The 16,251-nt window shown below is 46.3% G+C and overlaps 1 protein-coding gene across 4 annotated transcripts in view; it reads right to left on the reverse strand.

Moving 5' to 3' along the window:
- The window catches only part of SYN3 (synapsin III), a 262,176-nt gene that overhangs the window by 24,113 nt on the left and 221,812 nt on the right, over positions 1–16,251 (reverse strand). For all 4 annotated transcript variants that reach the window (XM_075008116.1, XM_075008135.1, XM_075008124.1 and 1 more), the window contains one exon: positions 3,336–3,478. In XM_075008116.1, coding sequence (XP_074864217.1) covers positions 3,336–3,478 — 143 coding nt within the window. The remainder of the gene's footprint in view (positions 1–3,335; positions 3,479–16,251) is intronic.

Below are 16,251 nucleotides of genomic sequence, written 5' to 3' on the forward strand. Positions count from 1 at the left end.
GGACAAAGGAACTTTTGTAGCAAACAACTTATTCAATGAATTTGACCTTTTCCTCTCTTCATGCACTGGCTTTGATTTTCACTGATCTCTTCCCTATTTGTAACCATTTCATTTGTAACCTTTCATGGGAAGCAATTTTATTTAGCAAAAAATGGCTTGCCAAATTGCTGTCACGTGGGATGAACTATTAGTGTGATTGTTCACCTTTGTCACATAGTACTGCTTCTCCTCCTTGATTTGCTAAGGTGGGTCACTGGGGCAGAGAACTATAAAGGGCATTTGAACATCTTTTTTTAAATTATTTGAGTCAGTTTTTTCCTGATACAGCACCCCAGAAAAATTAGGTGATGGTAATATAATAGACTGGTTCAGCTTTAAAGCTATTTTTTTTCTCAATGCTTCCTCACAAAGTAATTGTGTGTCTTATGAAGTCATACCCATGAAGAATGTGGCCAGAGCTCTTTCTGATTTATTTAATTGCCTCTGTGCTTGGATGCTGGCCAGGGATTTTGGGTAGTTCTAATTGCCAAGTAATTGAGGACATAAATTTGTTTGTCTCATATAACTGTGTTAGCAGCATGGCTCCAGCCTGGGATTTTGGGAACAGAGATCCTTGAATAACAATAATGCCAGAGCTAAATGGTGCATGACAATATTTTGTCTATCTGGTTACCTTAAGTGCACACTGCTAGACCCATCTACTTTATCTAGAATTCTACAGCTTCATAAGAGCAACTACAGGTTGAACCTCTCTAGTCCGGCACCTTCAGGACCTGACCAGTGTTGAACAAGAGAATTTGTCCAACCAAAAGAGGGCAGTATTGTCTAGCAGCATTACCAACACTTCCACTGCTCACTGGGCTCTTAGAAGACATTTAGCGGTAAATTACAGCTAAATAACATCTCAGAACATTGAGAGCCAGGATCCGTGACTGTGAACAAACTTTATGGGACCATGGGAAACTTGGCCATACCCATGATGAGTGGACATCTGGCTAACTAAAATCATGCCAAACCACGGACATTGCCAGATGAGAATGTGCTGAACTAGAGAGGTTCAGCCTATATTTCTTGATTTGCCTAATTATTTGACTTTTCTTGTTCAGTTGGTTTGGAGAGAAGAGAAATGAAATTATCTATTTATACAATTTCATTTTTAACTGACATCAAAACACTACTGGAGCTTGGGAGGCGTGCTTTGTAATTTTTGTCAGAGGCTTGTAGTGAATTCACAAGTTTCCCCTTTTCTGACCCTTTCACTATTCCTGCAGTCATTGTGACAACCAAATGAGCCACTGCGATGTACGTAGATGGTCTTAGTTGGGAAGAGGGCTAAAAATAGCATGAGACTTGGTGGCACTTCTCTTCATTCTGGAGTTGCTGCAGGGGCCACAACACTCCCAGCTTGTCACAATCTAAGCAGATCCTGCAGTCTCCACCTACCCTTTATGCTGCATGCTCATATTAACTCCTCTAACTCAAGATGTCAGATCCCATCTCTGATTGGTCTGATGATGCCAGATTTCTTTGCCTATTAGTTACTTGTTCAAACAAGCACCTTTGTGCTTTCTCCAGCCTTCTCCTAACGCATGGGCGGAGTGTACTGTAAGCACCTGCAAAACTAGTACACAATCCACCTTCACATCCCTTCTCCAAACTTTCCTTTGCCAGATTTCTACAAAACCCCTGACCCTGGCAAAGCTGCACGTGTGCTGACATTTACTGATCTTGCTGACCTGTGCTGCTCATTGTTGCCTTGTACTCCTGCATCGGCCTGCCTGGACCCACTTCAGATTGCAAATTGTCTGGGTTAGAAATTGTCTTTGTGTTCGGTGTTTGTTCAGTGGGGACGTGGTCTATGACTGGGGCTTCTAGGCATTACCCCAATACAAACAATAAATGACAAGCAGGCCTGTAGCACCTTAAAGACCAGTGGCTTTTTTTCCTAGAAAAAATGGTAATGGAACTCAAGCCCCAAACTACTCACCCTCCCAAGCCTAGAGGGCTTAACCTCCCTCACAGCCCCAAACTTCCCCCCTCTGGCCCCCAGGCAGCTTAACCCCCTCAAACAGCCCCAAACCATCCCTCCCAGCCCCAGGGTCTTAACCCCCCTCACAGCCCCAAACTGCACCCACCACCTCAGGAGACTTAACACTCCCCACAGCCCCAAACCTCTTCCTCCTGCCCCCATACTGTTTAACTCCCCCTGAGCCCCAAACTCCACTCCCCAAACCCAGAATTCACTCACTTTACCCAGGACTCAGAGCTCTGTGAACTGCTCTTTCAGTGGGCCATCCCTTCTTCACTGCAGCTGTGCAGCTTCCCCAGGCCTCCAGCAGGGGCAGCTCCCAGTGTCCTGCTGTGCTGAAATAACACTCAATTTAACTGGCTTAAACCAATTAAACTGAGTCCTCTTTCAGCATGGCAGGGCACTGGGAGCTGGAAGAGAGAGGAATTGGTGGGAGCTGCAAATAGCTCTTTAAGGAGCCACATGCAGCTCAAAGCTGCTCAGCTGCCTTTTAAAAATGGCAGCACCAGGAAAAAAGGTGCCAGAATGCCGTTCTGTGGTGCTTTGGCAGAATAAAAGCCCTGTTAAAGACTAACAAGTTTATTTATTCGGTAATGAGCTTTCATGGGTATTGTTAGCCTTTAAGGTGCTAGAGGACTGCTTGCTTTTTGTGAAGCTACACAGCTACCCCTTAGAGACAAAATAATAATGACCTCGCACCACTCTATTTCAGTGGCAGGGTTTTACTGTAATGGTGTTATCTCACTGCGCTATTACGAGTAATTTCTTGGGATAGGTATAAAGGGAGAAAGCAGGTGCAGGTCAGTAACATAGTAAAATACAATGTGTTGACTCTGGTTCATGTCAAAGTGGCACATGCAAAGCGGTACCGTAATCTCCCTCTCCCCACCACCCTTTGCTTTTAACATTTAATTTGAAATGGAAAGACTGTGGTTACTGCTCCCACTAGAGGGCGCTGAGAGATGAAGGATTTGCCTAAATGGTTAGGAGAGAGGGGACCTTTTAGAAAGCCAGTTAGTGCAATAATAGGGGAGTAAAGCTTATACCCTGGTACCTGTCCCAGGCTGGGTTTGAGGACAGGTAAAGACAGATTTACAGCCTGGGAATAAGGCACTGATGGTGAGTTGTGGAGGAGTTACCTGCGGCCAGATGGCTTAGTGTAGGGGAGAGGTGAAAGCACACCAGGGCTGTTCTTCAAGGAATTTAAATCAGCCACCTACTCCAGACACTCATTAAATCACAGTCATAAAAATATCTCTTTCCAGATACAGTCCCCCCGACCCCAGCCATAAGACCACACACTCACATGTAAGCTTTGTAATTGTTGCCGATTTTCTGGATTCGGATATCATACTTGGAATCGATGAATGCCTCGGTGGTGGCGTAGGTTTTGGCCATCGCTACCATGCTGGCCATGTCCTGGAAGTCATACTGGTTCTCCACTTTTACCTTCCATTGCAGAAATCCAGCCAAAGAGCGGTGAGCACAAAGGGAACAGGAATATCTGTGAGGAGGGGTCATCTCCGTGGATGAACAGCAGAGCACAATGACAGTTAAACAAGAAGGAGAAAGCATGGAGGGCAGTAGACAGGAAGATGCTTCACCAAGGCAAACCTTAGATAGGCCTAGTTAACTGGGTCCCATGGGGCTTTTCTGAGAACACTTCATGAGAGTTACACAGCTGGAATGCTCCGAAAAAACCCCATTCACTATATGTTTGGAGCATAGCTCTTTAACTCCAAGCCTAAATTATACTTGTGCTATTTACCACCAAATGTCTGATGGGAAAAGACAACCAGGGTGACCAGGCAATAGTAATTTATAACAGAGAATAAAGAGGTGATATTTTATTATTATTATTATTATTATTATTATTATTTGGCCACTCCTGTTCTCCAGCTCCCTAGCAGCTCACAATGCCCTTTTCTACTTTCAGACTAAGGCCTAGCACAGGACGCCAGACTGGGAGCATACGGACCAAAAGCCCTAGGAGGATGATGTTCCTAAGGGAGACCATGTACTGCAGGCAGCACAAGGCAGAGGTCATGGGAGTGTGTGTGGGGGAGGCTGGCTAGAGGTATAAAGGGAAGGGGATGGTGTGATACTCAGAGGTTTGAGATCTATACCCAAAGGGCTGCAAATTTCCTGGGAAACTAGTTTTTGAGCATGTTCTAGTTTTTTTGCTGGAAATAAAGTGATGTTCAGAAAAGAAATGCTGGAGAAAGGAATCACTAGATGTGGAGGATGGTCAGCTCTCTGCCAAGGGCTATAAGGGTAGAGGGAACATATCCTGGCGTCTCTGCTGTCAATACTGCAAAACAACAACCAAGCAACCCATCCCAGACAATGTCACTACCTCATGCCACCAAACTCAGCCCTTAGTAAGGTACACTGGCCAGGCCTGCTGATGAAGGTCCAGAGCTCCAGCCACCACTGCAGTAGCAGCATCAGTGCCCTGAGCTACAGGCCCCTTGGAAACACCTCGGTGTCCTGTGCTGCTGCTCCGCACACTGTTGTGGAGGTGGCTCAGGGCTGACAGCCCCAAGCCCCATCCCTTCTGCCCTTGGCCCCACACCTTCTGGAGGCAGGGATCCAGCCTCCCCGCCCCGCAGCCCCTGGGCCTGTGGAGGCTTTCAGTGCCACTGACACTGGCAAAAAGCTACTCTAGGGTATCAGCACTGCCTGGCCAATGGCAACACCCCCATGCGATAATTTAAGCAGGTCTACAGTATAGGAGCAAAGCAACATGACACTTTCATGATGCCTTGTTAGTGGTAGGGTGGCAGCCTCCAGAGCCCTCAGTCCAGGATCAGGACTCCATTTTGCCAGGCAGTGTACAAAGATGAACAAAAAGATGGTCTGTGCGGGAGGTGAAAGTAAGGTGGTGCTCCCCGGTTCACTGCTCCAGCAAATGCCAGCCGGGTGCCCTCTCCTAGCCGGGCTCCTGAGACATCTGCCGCAGGCTAGTGCTGGAACTCGGCGCATGCAGCCCGGTGAGGCAGGCAGCTGTGAAAGGGACTGGCGGGAGGCACGTGGGAGGGGAGGTGGGCATAGTCCAGGCTGGGCTCCTTGTGCATCTGTGCCTGTTCTGCTGCCCTGCTCTCTGGACATGAGGCAGCACATGCACAGTTTGCGGCACGCACTGCTGCCAGGAGAAGGGAGCCGCAGGCTAGGGAGTCTCCCACGCCACAGCCGGTTGCCTGGCAGCAGTGCCCCCACACAGCCAGCCCACAGCTCCCTTGTGGCAGCACAGCAAACAGGAGCTGCAGGGCCAGGACCCATCCACCAGACAGGGAAAGGTAACTTGGCAGCAATCAGGGCTTCCGCAGACCCCTCCCTCTACATCCTACCTCCCCCTCAGCCTGCTCCCCTGTGCTTTCCCCCAGACAGTCTCAGCCCCCCCAGACTCGTGCACCCCCTGGCACTCTGCCCTGAGATCCCCGGCACGCCACCTCATGCTTAAATTTCTTGAGAGTACTGTTGCATCACAACCTCTCCAGCCCTTGCCCTGAGGTCCCACCCAGGGGGTCAGGTTGTGATTGGATGGTGATTTACTTGACTTAAACCCTTGTATTCTGGGTGGAGCATAGGTCATCTACAAATCTCCTCCAATTCACTCTGTCTTGGGACAAAACTTCTCACTGACTCCAGGAGTATCCCCGTTGTTATCCTTCAATCTCAGTAGATCTCCACGTCTTCCTCTTTTGCATTTTCCTTGGGGGTTCCATGTGAGAGCTTGAAGGACTATGCTGGATTATGGTTTTCTGAGAATGTGGCCTAGCCATCCCCACCTTCTTCTCTTGATTTATAAGAAATTTAAGTTACTTTCACCTCACTCTCTACCCTCAAGAGTTTACAAATTAAATCCATAAATGTGTGAAAAGGGGCTGGAAAGAGCCAGAGTCTATGTAAACCAGTCTGAAGGAAAATCTATGCATTTGTGATTGGTGTCTCTTTGTAAAGAACAAACAAGCTATTCTAAATGTTTACCTAAAACCATGAGAAGGCAGTGGCCATCCTGAGTTCGTAAGTAGAAGAACAAGGATGAGCCTTTTTACTAACCTACAACTGTGTGTTTATTTCATTTCTATTAGAGATTGTAAACTCCAAACAGAAGCCACAAATACACTCACATTCTGGCTTCAAAATTCTCTCAATCTAGTAGTGAAAGAGCTGAGATGAAGGTGAATTGCAAAACTGGTTTTCTCCCTGGACTGTTTCTATATAAATTATTTAAAATGCTGTATTACAGATAACAGCAGTTCTGCAGCACTGTAAACACTGCCTAATAAATTTGTTAATGAACTTTTGAGGGTAAGACCCACTTCCTCAGATTGTTGGAGAAGACAATTAGAATCCAGGGTTTACACAGTGGGAGGGTAGGAGGAGAGGAAGGAAGGGAAAAAAACAGGTTACCTGTTACTAGTAGGACGAGTAGACAAAGCAAATTAAGTGGGATGTGTGCGATTTCTGCGAATATCAAAGGTGGGGAAATTGCCCTTGTAATACATAAGATAATTGAGATCTCTGTTAAGACCTAATTTAAATGTGCCAAATTTTCAAATAAATTAAAATTCAGATCTCTCCCTCTGTAGTCGTGTGGTAAAATCCTTTTGTAGAAGAATGGCTACTTTTAAATCCTTTACTGATTGTCCAGGGAGGTTAAAGTGTTCTCCTATAGGCTTCTGCGTATTCTAGTTCCTGATGTTGGATTTAGGGCTTGGAATGATCCAGGCTAAGATTGATGGTAGGGTGAAAATCATTGAAATCCTTGTGGAATTCTTCCAGGGTTTCCTTACCATGGGTTCATATGACGAAGACATGAAAGATGTAGTGTAGAGGAGGGGTGCTAGAGGACAGGACTTGAGGAAATGTTGTTCTATGTCAACCATAAAAATGTTGGCATATGGTGGGGCCATGAAGGTGTCCATAGCAGTGCCACTGACCTGAAGGAATAAACTGACCCCAAATTGGAAATGGTTGCGGGTGAGGACAAAGTCATGCAGCTCAGCTACTGGGTGCACCATGACATCATCAGAGATGGTGTTCCTGATAGCTTATAGTCCATCCGCAGCCACAGCACAGCTGGTGACCACCATTATCCATCATAAAGGAGAAACAGATTTTGTTTTGTGCTTTGTAGTTCACCTTTGAATTTGAGCTGTGCTGAGCAAATTGCCCTAAGATATAGCCACTTCCCACAGCAATGGAGTTTCCAATGAAAGCACTTAGTGAGGTATGATCTGGAGAGTACTCTGATAATACAGGAATCATAGAATCACAGACTCCTAGGGCTTGAAGGGACCTCAGGAGGTCACCGAGTCCAGCCCCCTACTTCAAGCAGGATCAACCCCCACGAAGCCATCCCAGCCAGGACCTTGTCCAGCCGGGACTTAGAAACTTCTAGGGATGGAGAATCCACCACCTAGGAGTAGAACTCTGTTTTAAAAACCGGTCACAGCCCCTTGGGGAAAGTAGAGGCCATTTTGTTGGTGTTCAGTATTTTTACAAGCAGAATGCTAGAGCCTGGGCAAATTATGTGAGATGAATTAGTTCCATGTTGATGAAATGCATGTTGGAGTACCCATATTGGGCAGGTTACAACATACCATATTCTCCTGGACCCTTTGGCAACAGGCAAATACCAATACCAATAGGAAATAGAAAAAAGGCCCTGACATAATGACTTATGTGATGCAGTGACTCTGGTGGGCTTTGAAACAATCTGTGCTTGGCAATACTGAGGGCCTCTGTGTCTGAGCTGTAATCACTGCATTTACAGCCAAGTGATGTTTGCAACAGAGATGGAAACGCAGGCTCTGTTAGACTCAGACCACGTGCTCTCCCTTTTCCCAGTTACTTGGACTCTTGCTCAGAAATTTGGAATAGAGCAGACAGCGGGTGGAATATCCCCCATGTTGTGGAAGACAAATTCATCACACCAGAAAGTGATTTTCCAAAGGACCAGAGAATATTCATTCAGTTCACTGGTTAACCCAGGGGCAGGGAACATTTTTGGGTGACAAATCAGGTGGGGGCCACACAAGTGATAAGCAGCCCCCCCCCCAAACAAACACAAAACCCCCTCACTAATGCGATCCTCAACTGCCTGGGGGCCAGGGCCATGGGGTCTGGGCAGTAGGGAAGGTGCAGTAGCAGGTGGGAGACAGGCAATCTGGGCAGGAGTGGGGTGCAGGAGTGGGCTGAAGGTGGGGGCATCTGGGTGGGAGGAGTGAAAGAGAGAGGTAGAGTTCCAGGTGGGGGGGTGCAGGAACAGGATGGAGGTGTGGGTTTAGGTAGGAGGAAGGGAATGGGAGCAGGAGGAGGATGTGGGTCTACGTAGAAGGCAGGGTACAGGAGGGTTTTGGGTACAGAGTCTGGAAGGGAGGAGTCAGGGTGGGGATGAAGGGTCTGTGAGGGAGGGGGCAGGAGCAGGATTCTAGTGGGAGATCTGAGTGGGAGGGGTGCAGGAGCAGGCTGTGGGTGTGGATGTAGGTGGGAGGATGGGTGCAGGAGGGTTTGAGGTGCAGGGTCTTGGCAGGAGGGGTCAGGGTGAGGGTGAGGGGTCTGGGAGGGGGGGCAGGAGCAGGATGCAGGTGGGGAGTGAGGGTGGGAGGGAGGGAACAGGAAGTGGGTAAGAGTGTGTGTCTGGATGGGAGGGGTGCAGGAGAGGTTGAGGGGCACGGGGTCTGGGCCATGGGAGTGCAGCTTACCTGCTCACCTTAGATGCAAATGGCTGTGCTCCCCTGCCCTCTGCTCCCAGATATTGCCCGCCTCTGCTCTGATTGACCAGAATTCTGGCCAATCAGAGCAGCAGTATGAAGCTTCCAGGCAATTCTGCTGAGGCTGCCATGGTTCCTGTTCCCCTTACCCTGGGGGAACAGCTGCAAGCAGCAGCAGAGCCTGGAGCTGCTTCCTGCCTCCACAACCCCTGGGAGAGCCACTGGTTTGCATCCAGTCCTGGCTTACCTGATCCAGCCCATGAGGCTCCGGGCTCCAAAACTTCCACCCTGCTGTGGGCTAGATGCTATGGAGGGGAGCCCCGAGCCTCAGGGTCTGGATCCAGACAAGTCACGGGCCAGCAGTAACCCACTCCACCCCTGGGTTAAACAGAAAAATACACGGGGCTTTTAACGGGAACCCAGATTAGTAAACTAACGCAACAAAGGCGGAAGAAGAGCCCTCTACAAATGCTACACGAGGACAGGTGCGCTATCCACCCAGAAACCGCTCAGGTCATGTTATTGTGAAGCAGCCTCAATATGCTAATTAATTTTCTGGAGCAGCCCATCTTTGAGAGTATGGTCCACAGGGCGCTAAGATTGACTGAGTCGAAATCTTTAGTCAGGTCAATGAAACTTAAAGAGAAGGCTTGGTTGTGTTTACAACAATTTTCCTGCAGTTGTCGGGCAGAGAAGATCACGTCCGCCGTTCCTTGGAATGGTCGGAAGCCACACTGAGATTCTAGAATTTCTTCCGAGAGTGGCAGGAATCGGTTTGCAAGAATTCAAGCTAAGATCTTCCCTGCCATTGCCAGGGGGGAGACGCCACAATAGTTTCTGCAGTCTGATTTGTCACCCTTCTTGAAGAGACTGACAATAATGTGTCTCTGAAATCTCATGGCATCTGCTGTCTGTCCCAGATCTTGAGAACCAGGAGGTGGAGTTGTCTGTGGAGCTCCGGCCCACCTTCTTTGAAGACTTTGGCAGGGATTCCGTCTAGTCCAGCTGCCTTGTTGCACTTCATTGCTTTGATGGGAGCTTAGACCTCACTGCGGGTAGGAAGTGTTGCAAGATCCTCTCTAGGCAGTTGCTGACGGATTTGGTCAAGGGATTCTAGGAACACATTAGATGGGCAGATTAAGAGCTCATCATATTGCTCCCTCCAGCTAGAAGAAATGGCTTCCCCAAAAAATTCATTAGCAGCTTGAGGCAGCTTCACCACAACATGACTGCCACAGTATTGAGCAACAATGGATCTCAAAGCGACCCTTTTGAGGTCAACATGGGAGTCAAGTAAGGCTGTGTCATTGTCCCATCACTGTTCTACATCTTCTTTGCCATGACCCTTCACCTCATTGATGACAAGCTTGAGATGGCGTGAAGCCGGGCATTTTTTCTGGAACCTTTTTTCCTAGTACCAGCATTATGGAAGTCAGCTGTGTGGCTCTAAAAGGAGCCACTTGTGGCTCCTGCTGCTGCCACCACTCACTCCTCCAGCTCTCTGCCTGCCACACTGTTAAACCAATTAAATCGAGTCCTACTCTTTCAGCTCGGCAGGGCATTGGGAGCTGTCCCTTCTGCACTGTAAGTGGGGGTAGACAGAGGGCTGTCAGGACCTGCACAGCCACAGTAAACAGGAGACAGCAGCTGGCAGCACGCAGGGCTCCTGGGTAAGTAAGTGAATCCTGGGTTGGGTGCGGGGGGTGGTTTGGGGATGCGAGGGGTTAAGCCTGGGGTGGTCTGGGCTGTGAGGGGGTTAAGCCTGAGGGCAGTTTAGGGCTGCAGGGGGTTAATCCTGGGGGTGGGTGGGGCAATTTGGGGCTGCAAGGGGTTAAGCCTTGGGGTGGGGAGATGGTTTGGGGCTGTGGAGGTTAAGCCTGGGGACAGAGGGGGGCAGTTTGGGACTCTGGGAGTTAAGCCTGGGGGTAGTTTGGGGCTGCAGGGAGTTCTGGCACCTTTTTTTTCTAGGAAAAAAAGCAGTGGCGTGAAGATTGCCTATAGAATGAACAGGAAGCTTTTCAATCTCAAGAGACTGAAAGCTAAAAGCAAGACCTCCACAACCTCGATCATGGAGCTCTAGTACGTGGATTACAACATGGCTGCTGTTCTTTCTCCTACAGTCCTTCAGATCATCTTAAATGTCTTTGCCAAAGTATACAAGAATCTCGGTCTCACAGTGAACATCGAAAAGACCAAGGAGCACCATTGGGCCTTTGCCGATGGGACAATCTCACGTACTCTCTTTGAAGTCAATGGAGAACTGCTGGAAAATGCGTAACATTTTCCATACCTTGCAGTCATCTTTCCGCTAATGTCAACATTGATGCGGAAATCCAGCATCATCTGAGCCGTTCTAGCTCCGCTTTTATCCTCCTGAGACAAAGGGTGTTTGAGGACCAGGACATCTATCCCAAGACAAAGCTCCTTGTATACCCTGTAGTGGTTATTCCAATGCGACTGTATGCATGTGAAACCTGGAAAACGTACGAGTGTCATTTGAAAGCACATGAAGAATATCATCAAGGCTGCTTCAGGAGAACCGTAAATATCTCTTCGGAGGATAGGCACATGAACACTAACATCCTGGAAGAGTTGAACATGACCAGCACTGAAGCCATTATCATTCATCAACAACTTCTTTGGATTGGCCATGTGTTTCTGATGTCTGATCGGCGCCTTCCAAAACAGATTCTGTTTTCTGAGGTGGAGGAAGGACAGAGGAGCGCTGGGGGCCAGGGGAACTGATATAAGGAAATGCTGAAGGCACACGTGAAAAAGTGCAGCATCAGTGTTGGCACTTCGGAGAACCTTGCCCCAAGACCATTCCCAGTGGAGTGCAGTGATCTGAAAGAGAGTGGTGCAGTCTGAGAGGTCCCACTGCAGTGCAGACGAGGAGAGGCAGAGAAGAAGAAAAGAGCATCAAAAACTGCCCCGTCCCTCCAACAGCCACCAACACCGGCCTCTTCTGTGATAAGATCTGCAGCTCCAGAATTGGGCTGATCAGCCATCAACAGACTTACAGATAGGAGGGTGACATGAAGACGTCCTACTCATTATCTAGTGACGGCTAAGACCTAGGTGATTCTTTTCAGAGGTAATAGAAAACTGTCTCCCCAGATGTATATCCATCCTGATTCAAGCCTTGGATTCAATTGTCCTTCCTGTTGAATTCGCAGCACTTTTATAGTTATGGAAATCCCCAGAATTCTTCCTATTAACTGGCTCTAGGCTTTCTTTCCTAACAGGTACAAAACCAAAATCATCCCTTGCCCCTGAGGAAAAACACTTATTTTGTCAATTGTCTGATCTGGCCAAGGTCATCTCCATAGAGTATTCTGGCTCAGGGTGGGCTTTGTTTAATCCAGGTACAATAATTGTTTGAAAGCAGGTACATAGTTACAGTTTAATTTGAAAGACTGATTTTCCTATCTTTTTTATCAGTTCACTAATTTTATTAAGTTCCTCCTTTTACATATTTCACCTCTTGTAACTTTTTATATGTCACTATTAAATTCCAATAAAATACTCATTGCTTTAAAGAGAGAAAGTTCAGGCCCCAGTTCAGCCAGCCTTGATGCATCCTAATGCTGGGATGATGGTGCAGGAATGCAGCACTAATGAACCATACACGCTCAAGCGAAATACCTGACATTCCACTTAGCTGGATGGGTAATTGTAGGTTTTAAAATGTTGTTACAAGTTGCAGGGGAGGAGGGAACCAAGTGTGTGAAACGGAGGCAAAGGAAGCTAGAAAGAAATATTAGGAACCATTATTTTCTTCTATTCAACATCCTAGTACAGCTAAACCCAGTATCCTGTTAGTTGTGTAAATGAGTGCAAACAGTAAGTGCAAACACAGTCCCCTGACATCAGTCTATTTGCTAAGCTGTGCTGGTTGTTTGATCAGTAATAGATTCATTCTAAAGCCATCAACTGCTGTTTGCTGTGGAGTTTTGCTGACCTGTTGTGAAGAGATCAAGCCAGGGAAGTTATCTTTTCTGAGAAGTATCAGAGAGGTAGCCATGTTAGTCTGTATTTTCAGAAACAACAAGAAGTCCTCCGGCACCTTATAGACTAATGGATATTTTGGAGCATAAGCTTTCATGGGCAACGACCCACTTTACCAGATTTTCTGAGACAGAAGGCTCCTTGCTGAAGTCTGAAGATTCCCTGAAACAGATTCTTCTCTGGCAGTGGTATAACTGAATATTGATGGTGTTCTTATTACTGTAGTGAACTGTGGAGCTCAGCAGGATCTCTGAGGATATACAACCATAGCACCTACAAGTCCCTCAGTCAGGAACAGCACCTTCAATGCCCATCAATGAAATTCCTTTACAAGTTGTTGCAACCTGACTGGAGACTGGTATTCCCTCCCTGTGAGATACATATGAGGGCTTGTCTACATGGGGATGGAAACTCAGTAAAATTAATCTGAATTAACTGAAGGAGTACCTTTGAAGTACATTAGTTAATCTGGATTAATACCCTGTGTGGACACTCATTCTAAAGAAAGTGGCCTGGATTCACCTCCAATGTGAACTGCAGAAAAAAAGACCCTGTACTATTCTGGAACCCAGACCTCTCTTTTAAGGGTATACCTACATTAAAATTAGACATTCACAACTGGCCTGTGCCATTTGACTGAAGCTTCTGAGGCCTGGACTACGGAGCTATTTAATTACAGTGTATCCTTGCTGGGTCCCAGAGCTTGGGCTCTAGCCCAAGCCCAAGTGTCTATTCACTAATTAAACAGCCCCTTAGGCCAGGTTAGTGGGCATGGGCCAGTCGCGGGTTTTTAATTTTAATTGTCGTGTTAACATACCCTCTGATGTTACTGTAACTTACATCCCTTGTCCTGCCACTGAAATGTGACTATAACCTTCCTGCAAAGTAGGATGTCAAATTATGTCAGAAGCCTAAAACCATCAGAACTATTTATTTCTGTCCCATTTTGGACATCCCACCACTTTATGGCATCAAAGAATCAGAACATTTAGGTCCTTGCCATGAAGAGTTTTGACACCTTCACCTCTCCGATTTCCAGGTGTCTTTTTCCATGACTCCCATTTCTATGCTTATATTTGCCAAGTGTTAATGATTTCAGAGTCTCAGGGTCATTGAATCCTTTCCTTTTTCCACTCTGATATCTACAAACATCCAGTCATATCCTGCTTCCACTTTCACTATTCATGTGGCCATAGCAAACAATCTGTCAGACGGTTAGCAATTATAATTCTTTACAGAGGGAAGAGTGGGTTTGCTTTCTCTCTGTTTGTGACCTAAACTTTACTCCATTCCACACTTCAAATCCACTTTCTATTATGGATGGGCTGATGAGGCAGTCATCTGTGTCCATACTGAGTTTAGATTAGGGTTCAGATAAAAGGGGTCAGTTGAAGGCTGAATTGGGTAGGGTTGGGGTGTGATAGCACTCAAATGTGCAGTAATCGGCTTGTAATAAACAGACCAGTAGAAATCCTATGAGCTGTTCTCATGAGATTTCCACCCTAAATGGTGGAAGTCACACAATGTCAAGAGAACTTAGGATCTTTGCTCCACACTGCAAAACGCAAACATCTCACAAGCTGTTCTCAAAAGGTTTGTGCCGTATTGGGATGACTGATCACAAGAACGACTATGCTCATAAAACTTCCTCACACTCCTTCTCTCTTCACAAATCCCTTTCCTCCTTCAGACAGCAGCACATTTAAATTTCATACGAAATTTGGAACTGCCTTGAACTTGCTGGGGTCACCTCACTATAAATAATTACAATGATAATTGATAATAATGAATAAAGTTATTCTGGATTTTCCTAGTGCCCTCAGTCGCAGTTTTACAGTCAATCATAAATTAGGCTTCACAGCTTCCCCCACAGCTCCGATAGTTGAAGGCCAGCCTTTGCCACAGGTTTTAGCAGTCCCAAGTGCAGGCTGTGTGTGCTGGATCAGACACAGCTCTCTGTGTCCAGCGAAAGGCACCAGAACCATGTTCAAGGACTGGGATGCGCCTGCTATTTTCAAGATGGGTGGTATCTCCTGACTCATGAGTCAGAAAGACTGTAATGACTGGGTTGTGCTCTTGTGAATGTTACATGTTAAATCATTATTTGTTCCCTGTTTAGGGAAAATATTTGTCCATTGACAAACTAAGGTGACTTTTGCTCTTTTCCCTTCCTCTTAATACACTGGATTTTCAAAGCTCTCATTTTTAGAATGTTCTATTTCTAGTCCCTGGAGAGACAAGGCGACGAGTCAACCTTCCTGCTACAAGGCCCATGGTATTTTTACATTATATAGTGGCTCTGTTTAGTTTGTGCTATATTTAAACAAAAAAAGAAATCTTTCCCATCCAGGAAGAGAAAAATAACTCTGACCACATTATTATGAACAACAAGTTTTTCTCCTGCGATGCAATAAATTCATCTGAGCAGCGATCAGTATTGAGAAGATGTTTTCATAATTATGGGGCTGGTGTGGATGTGAAGTGGCTCTTAAAGTAGTCTAATTAGAGAGGTCTATATATAAAAAACACATACATAGGAATGTCCCATAAATATGTGCTGTTTCTTTTATATATAGATAGATTTGGCATTTGGTAAATAGGCTTTCTGAATGAATCTGCAGTACGAGGCTCTATTTCTGGGGCATTTTAGAGTTATGGTACGATACAGCTGGGAGATATTTACACACTCAATGCTTGACCTTCCTCAGCAGACTCAGGAACAAAATCATCTGAAGAAGGAAAGAAAGATTTCCTGTTGCTTTTCAAGAGTGACCCCTGTCCATACGAGGCCAGTATGGCAATTGACTCAAATGGAATCGTACCTTGAACTGACAGATGTCTCCATTTTTAAGTGAGAGCTCAATGAGCCAGTTCTGTTCCTGGGAAGAGATCTCCCATTTAGGAAGAGTCCATACATGGCTGTTTGGAAGCATCCTCTATTATTGTTGAGCCTTTGCCCACCTCAGTGGAGCACTAGAGAGGTTCCTCTATAATAATTCAATAGAATACCTTAGGTGTTGCCTAATCGACACCTTTGCACGGAAGTTACACAAGCAGCACACAGAACCGCTTGGTGCAAGCACAGCATGCCAGCTAAAGGTAAGAGGTAGGTAGCTCTTTATCATCTAAAAGTGGTGGCTCCTTTTTTCTGAAGAGGCAGGTGAGGCAATTATGGCAAAAGGCACATGTGCATGAGAGCAGCTTTCAAGTACTTAAAAGCATGTCCTAAGGAATAGGAAGAAAATTTATTCTCCTTGGCCTCTGAAAATAGGATAAGAAGCAATGGGCTTAAATTGAAACAGGAAAAGTTTAGACTGGACATTAGGAAAAAAAAATCCTAACTGTCATGGTGGTAATTACTGGAATACATTTCCTAGGGTGGTTGTAGAATCTCCATCACTGGAGATATTTAAGAATGAGTTAGATAAATATCTATAAGGGATGTTTTAGACGGTGCTTGGTCCTGCCATGAGGGACGGGGACTGGACTTGA

The sequence above is a fragment of the Carettochelys insculpta genome, chromosome 1, assembly GCF_033958435.1.
Source record: "Carettochelys insculpta isolate YL-2023 chromosome 1, ASM3395843v1, whole genome shotgun sequence".
Taxonomy (NCBI): domain Eukaryota; kingdom Metazoa; phylum Chordata; order Testudines; family Carettochelyidae; genus Carettochelys; species Carettochelys insculpta.